The sequence below is a fragment of the Tuber melanosporum genome (assembly GCF_000151645.1).
Source record: "Tuber melanosporum whole genome shotgun sequence assembly, scaffold_329, strain Mel28".
NCBI classification, from domain to species: domain Eukaryota; kingdom Fungi; phylum Ascomycota; class Pezizomycetes; order Pezizales; family Tuberaceae; genus Tuber; species Tuber melanosporum.
In genome coordinates, this window is record NW_003299007.1 from 1 (window position 1) to 6,895 (window position 6,895).

A 6,895-nucleotide genomic window follows, 5' to 3' on the forward strand; every position below is an offset into this window, starting at 1 on the left:
CGGCACGCACACCGATAAATCGGTGTGCCACACCTCGCTTGGAATACGAGGTCGCCGACGCACAACTATTTGCCTCACACCCTCCCACGAGCGGCGAGCGCAAATTTTCGCATCACACCACTAGCGATTTAACGACTTTACTGCGTTTCTCGCGACGGGCGCTCAGGGTCAAACCCACGCCCCCGTCTTCCACACCCGATGGACTTTCATCCACCATCATCTACGGGGAAAGGTATAAGTATCACCCTTCTCCCCCCGTCCTGACGAGTTGATCATAGGTCAACGAAACAAACGATCAATCTCTTTTGATTATTGTCGACACTTTGTTTCACGATTACAACAACTCTCACGTCCTCTTCCCATCAGCACAGCTGTCCGCCCGGCAAGAGAATCGCCTCGCTCGCTTCGCTCGCTCGGCTCACGCGAAGGATGGTGGTGTATGTGCTCGTAGGCCGTGAACCCGGGATTGAACAAATACCCCCAAAATACAGGATCCGTCCGGAGTCTTTGAGACCCTCTCACACTTCTAAAGCCATCATCTATCTCAAGCAGCAATATCGATGTTCTCGCTCTCCCCAATCAACCATCCGCCACAAAGCTACCCACCAGTCCGACCTATGACCCCGGAGATTCAGAAGATACAGTTTTGGTGTCAATGCTCCTGAGAAACTATAAAATATCATACTATTATAAAAACCCAGCCATGCGCTTCATAACCAACCCTCGCTACTCAAACAATCACTGAAACATTATTGACCGCAAGGCAAAAAAGCACTCCCGAAACCATGACGAAAACCCATGGATGGCATCACTAATAAATCGCCGGTAGTTCACAAATCCACGATATCCCCCATCAGGAACTTTACTAACGTACGAGGAAGCATAGCAAACCCATTGCGCAGGGAACATCCACCCAAACAGTTGCTCCAAAGGAGTGACCAAATCCTCCCCTCCGCCCCCTGGGGCAATCCCATAAAAAAAATTACCTCCGCAGATAGTGAGTGATCTTAAAATCAGAGCCAACGACATAGCGAAAGAAAGCAGCGAGGAAAGAAAGATATAAAATAAAACAAATAAAAAAAACTCCCCATGGTTGACAAACACCGCGCTCCAAGCTCTATAACACAACCAACCCACTCCAGACCGGCGAGCATCAAGTGGCAAAGTCGGCGGTAACTTCACCATAGCTGTGCCGGGTAGTAACTAGTCAGTGAGCGAAGACTTTCGATCAGGAACATGGATAACTCACCGGACGCCGTCGACTCTCAGCTCGAAGAGAAGTGCTGCACTCAGGACTGACATTTCCATTGTGAAATGCAGCCCTTCATATTCTACGTCCTTGCTGTTGCGGCCTTTTGTGTAGAGGGACTTGGGCACTGTGGTTAGGTCTGAGCGGAGTTTGCAGACAGTTGTGACGGCTGGGGGGATGTTAGCCGGTGGCAAATGGGGACATTTTTAGAAGGGAAGTTACTAGAGTCAATAGATTTTGGCGGGAAAGTCTCCTGACAGCAAACCAATTCGTCCACGAGCACCCTGCTATGATGGTCTTCGAAGGTAATATAGAACGGGAAAGAGATACTCTCGTCTTCAGACATCTCCGTTCCCTGAGAAGTATTAGTCACATAACCAGTAAAGCTACATCAGCGCAACAAACCTTTGCAATGTACCATTTAATCTGGTTCTCCGCGAGCCATTTCTCCCGTGTGGTGTCCCAGTACTTGTGTTCTTCGGAATGAATGTTTTCATCAAAGTACTCCCAGTACTTAACGCCGTAGTGGTACCGCGATTTACGGGTTTGCACAATTGTCTCCATTCCACGGATAACCGCGCCGCGGACCACAGCAGTCCACGAGTCGACGGGTTGAAGTACCACATCCGGGTTGTCCTTTGTTGACAGGATATCGGCATACTTATTCTTCAGGCGCATGAAAAGGTATTCCGATGAACCGAAACCGCCAACAAGTAGAATGCTCTTTAAGGGGGTATTAGTGTAAGATTATATATACATTGATTCCGTGTAAATACCTTTACTTGTCTCCCCTTAGATTGCACAGCGGTGATCTGGCCATCAACCAGTCTCACAACCTCCTGGATGACAGGCTCAAATATGGCTTGGACTTCCTCCCTATATCCTAAATTAGCAATACCAAACCCACTTCACTTGCAATACCCTTACCTGGTGACCGTCATAAACCCGCAATCAATTCCTCGAGCTTCATCGTCTGGTAATCCCGGAAATTGGATTGGGAACACCTACAACAAGTTAATGACCCATCAGAACTAGTAACCTCGGGTGTATCCCACATCTTGGTCTTCTCCATCAACAAACACCCTCTTTACATATTCCTCCCATGATTTCAGAGCAGCAATCTTTGTCTTCTCTTTCATCGCATAGTATGCCGCAGAACCCAATCGCTCCTTAACGAAGCTCTCGAACCGGCGGTTCAAGAATGCAGAGCCACATAGCTCACCTTTGCTACGTCAGCATTCTCTCAGCCAGCAGGAGCAACAAAACAGACCTGTCCCAGTGACACTCTCCTTAACCTGCAGCGGGTCTGTTTGGAGGATTTCATACGAAATCAAATCCTGGAAAGGTAAGTCTCGCTTCACCAAATGTGAGGGATGTAACATACCACAGTGCCACCCCCGGCGTCACAAACCACAAAACAAGAATCATCCGTAACCTATACGTGCCCTCCAATCAGCAATAGCTTCCCGTACCCCACAATCAATACCAAACCCACCTGCAGGTTCTTAGGCTGCATGGTCTTTAGTGTGTATATAGCCGCAGCTTCCGGTTCCGAGATCAGTCTAATCTTGCACGACTTGGCCATGCCCGTCCCCTCCGCCGCCTGGAGCGTCGCATTTTTCGACCGGTCACTCCACACCGCCGGGCATGTAAGAATAAACTCGATCCTAGTGTTATCCACAAACGTACTTCCGAGCGCTCGTGTCAGCGTAGTGATGGTGTGATCGTATAGCATCTGCAAGTAATCCCGAACGACATCCTGCACGACTTTATCATGCTGTCTGAGCTGCGCATAGATATTGGGCAAGGAGACAAAGTCCGGGGGACGCAAGTTGGGATCTAGGCATAGCTTGAAACACTCGATGCAATTTTGAAAAGGCTTCACTTGAAAACCCCATTTTATTCCGTCCTTTTCGTAGGCAATCTTCGATGGGACTTTCGGGGAAGTCAGGTTCATTCCACCAGGCCAGCTCTAATTTGAGGTTTGTCAGGTTAGAACCCGAACACAAGGCTAGAAATGGTGTATGAACCTGAATAACGTGTATCTCGCTCGGCGATCCAGTATAACCCCAGGCCACCCTAAGTGTTGGCAGTCTATGTTAGTTCCCCGCTACTCCACCCGCCCCTCCCCGCTCCCACCGATCGCACGCATCATAGAGGAGTAGGAAGTAACGAACAAATGACACTCACCCGCTATAAGTTGTGCCAAAGTCCACACCAACAACGATCCTATTCGCTTCCCCAGAGATAGATACATCCTTGATCTTCTCGGCTATATTGCGTAGGCTAGTATCCGACTTTGGCGAGTTCATTGCTGGCCAAAAATAACAAGGGATCTTCGTGTTGAGAGATAGGTTCGGTGTTTTTGTTTTGGGGGAAAAGGTTTATGTTGCGGGGTTGTTTGGGCCAGCGGAGGGGAATGTTATTAATGGGGAGCGAATGTTTGTCTAGCCAGGAAATGACCAGGAGGAAAAATAAAAACCAAGAGTGAAAGCCCCACGTCGGTCCGCAAGCTTGGCTGATTGAACGGTTTTTTTTTATCTCGCTCTCTTTTTTCTTCTTCTTTGCACAAACTCTGCGTTATTAGTGGCCGTTGGAGCCCGATGCGCTGGTCCAATGGTTTTGGCCGGCTATTGCTGTAGACTGATTGGATTAGAAAATGGCCAGTCGGTTTGAATTTTGAGGAGATGGGATTGCCACTGGAGTCTGTGTCCCTTCTAGGAATTATTGGTGAGGTGGAGGTGGGGGGTTTGTGGTTGATACCGTGTACCGTACTTGTTGGTGGAAAATTATTGGATCAGGGGGTAGAAAGGGAATTTTACGGGTGTAGGAGGTGAGGTGGTGAGAGGTGAGGTTAGAGGTTGAAGGCGGCAAACAAAGCTGTCGTTGAAAACGCGGCCCCCCAATGTGGTATGATAAACGCTACGAAAGTCAACTCTTCAGTCCGGTTGAAGCCCCGCATCCTCCGCCTCCCAGATGCAATCCTACCGCAGGTCCAATACTCGAGTGAGAGAGTGTGACACCGAGATACCAAAACCCCAGAACTTTCACATTTTCTCACTCGTATCTTATGGGCGGGTAACAAAACTAGGTATGATAAATTTAGTCCTCTGCAAATACCGCATCCCTTCCTAGACCAATGAGTGCCGAGAAAAGTGGCAATCGAACGGGGAAACCCCGAACCGCTTAACCCGTAAAAGCCTCTAAGATCGGTGAGAAGATATGAGCAGGAGAAGAAGCAAAGGACATCTACAGTACTTGTGTATCATAATATAAGGTATCCGCATCGGAAGCCAAGTTTGGGTTTCAAAGTTCGAGGGGGACGCAGACCTTGTCGATTTACAAGTCATTACCAGGGGAATATTTCCCGACGGTTCAGCACGATTCGAAACACACGGTTGATTGAAACAGGCGATGCGAATATTTTTAGAGAAGCGATTGTATCAATTTTATTTAGCTCTAGAGATCGATGTTTTCTGGCGATTATGCTCGGCGTGCAGCTATGTACCATTAAAGTAGAGATTAAATGCAGGAGTAGAGAAGCTAAAATACTCGAGAGGATAAAATATACAGCTATAAGACAAACCGTGAAAACCCTTAATAAAAAAAATCAAGAACCTTTATACTTTGCACTTTTCCCTTGGTGCACCGGCGCTCCCCATCTAGAGCGCCTAGGAACGGTGGAAAAGTGAAGCACAAGAACCAAAACACAAGCCGCTATGAATGCATGAATGGTATAGCGCCCCATAATCCTCTAGCCAAAAACTAAAAACAAAAGAGATTAGTAGACTGCGGAAAACCTTCTAATATCCCTTGCTATCAGTCTATCGATACCGGTCTCCAACTCGCTCCGCCGATTCAATTCCGGCACCCCACTGGTTTTCAACGATTCCAGATATTGCTTCACCCCATCGACCTTCTCTACGGTGCCGATGGGCGAGCTGCGAGGGCGGGGTCTGGCGTTGTCTCCGGCAATGTCCATCTCGAAGTCTTTGACTGTAGCCTCCGCACTGTGGTCTTCCAATTCGAACACACCAACCTCAGCACCCTCTGCAATCACCTCTTCGGCGACCTCATCTGGGTATAGGGCATCGAGTCTACGGCGGTGTTCATCCAACACAGCTTGGTTCTCAGCATCTTTGCGGAAGTCATCGTCATCCTCGTCTTCGCTCCAAACAAACTCGTCAACACCGTTCGTTCCTCCACTGCCACCAGACCAAAGGCTACGCGAAGCCTGCTCCTCAACATCCAAAAGGTCAAGAATTTCGTTTTTACGCTCGATTTCCTTGACTATACCCGACGTACCAAACAAAGCAAGGTCAGCGCCAGTGGTCGAATCAGATGCAGCTGCGGGATTTGTGTTTCGTTGATCGCGTACAAAGCCGACAACACGTTCCCAGCGGGCAAGGCGGGTGTCTTTGCCGATCTTTGAAACAGCCTCAGCCGTCAAACGAGGACGCTTCTGGGGATTTCGATGACGCATAGAGTTCTGATAGGCGTGGTGAGGAACAACAGACAAGGCTGGAGCAATGGGTGGGCGGGAGGAGTAAATGGTTGTATTGCCTCTTGGCACAGCCTGTTCGGAGAGAAGAACCTGTTGAATTGGTGGGTTGATCTGGATAGGTGTGAGCAGAGCAGAGGAATTATGATGATGGTTGTGGCTATGGTGGTTAGGTGGAGGCCGAGAGGGGGGGGGGGGTGACGCAGGTAGGCAAATTGCTGGATGAGGATCATTAGGCGTCAAAACCATAAACGCCTGAGGCAATAGACATGTCGATGCCCTGGGTGTGGAATGGTGAAGGGTATAAGGCGAAGCCCTAAACGATTCGGGTTGGTGGTGAAGTGCCTGCGGAGCAGTTTGGGTTGAAGGGGAATTGAGCAGGTTCAATGCATGCCGGGCCGACCGTAAGGCTTGGGTCATCTCGGCGTGATTGTTGTTGTATTTCGCAGAAGGTAAATTTGTTTGGGGGATAGGAGGTGGGATTGGCGGTATTGGTTGCTGTTGTGCGCAGGAGGTCGGGGGTAAAGCACCAGTGGATGTGGTAGCGCCAGCTGAAGCGGCCGTGAGGTGGTGCAGAAGCTTAAGCTTCTTCATTGCGCTCGACATGATGGCTGCGAGTTAGGTAGCTGCTTCGTAGGACAGTTTGTGTTAGGGAGGGTGAAGTAGTGAAAGTACCGGAGGAGATTGCAATGCGGTAAGCAGAGTGTGAAAACAGTTTGTATAGATATTGGTTGAATGTTACCAGGCAAGGTAGAAAGAGGGGAGGGAGTCTTATAAGATGGACAAAAAGGAGATAGAAGGTATGAAGGATGTGGCAATATGGGAGCGAGTGGGTGTGCGCGATGAAAATGCAAGTAGGCTGGAGGAGAGAAAAAGGGGGACGTGGAGAGATAGGTGATAGGTGCAGGAAGAGGAAGGAAGAGAAGAGAAATGGTCGGAAACGGAAGGGCAACGAGATAATGGTATGATACGCGAAGAGAGGGCAAAGCAGAAACCAATGCCCGAGGCAGCAGCCAACCGACCGTCACTCTGCCTCAGTCACTGTCACTCTGAGAGTTTTTGATGTTCCCCGGCAGTGTGACACGCGGCTCCGGAAGTCAGGGGTGATGGGGTGAGATTAAAAATTTTTAATTATGTAAATTTAG

General features: G+C 49.1%; 2 protein-coding genes; both read right to left on the reverse strand.

Moving 5' to 3' along the window:
• Nucleotides 1-667: 667 nt before the first annotated feature.
• GSTUM_00001987001 (uncharacterized protein) lies at nt 668-4,072 on the reverse strand. XM_002839247.2 has 13 exons: nt 3,950-4,072; nt 3,440-3,885; nt 3,280-3,328; nt 2,745-3,221; nt 2,634-2,684; nt 2,520-2,586; nt 2,305-2,471; nt 2,177-2,253; nt 2,026-2,125; nt 1,655-1,972; nt 1,472-1,604; nt 1,250-1,418; nt 668-1,187 (listed from the first exon to the last, which is right to left on the reverse strand). The coding sequence occupies exons 2-13, from the start codon at nt 3,559-3,561 to the stop codon at nt 1,154-1,156; spliced, it is 1,764 nt and encodes a 587-aa protein (XP_002839293.1). The 5' UTR covers nt 3,562-3,885; nt 3,950-4,072; the 3' UTR covers nt 668-1,153.
• Nucleotides 4,073-4,672: 600 nt separating this feature from the next.
• On the reverse strand, nt 4,673-6,638 carry GSTUM_00001988001 (uncharacterized protein). XM_002839248.2 has 1 exon: nt 4,673-6,638. The coding sequence occupies exon 1, from the start codon at nt 6,354-6,356 to the stop codon at nt 5,031-5,033; it is 1,326 nt and encodes a 441-aa protein (XP_002839294.1). The 5' UTR covers nt 6,357-6,638; the 3' UTR covers nt 4,673-5,030.
• Between the last annotated feature and the right edge of the window lie 257 nt (nt 6,639-6,895).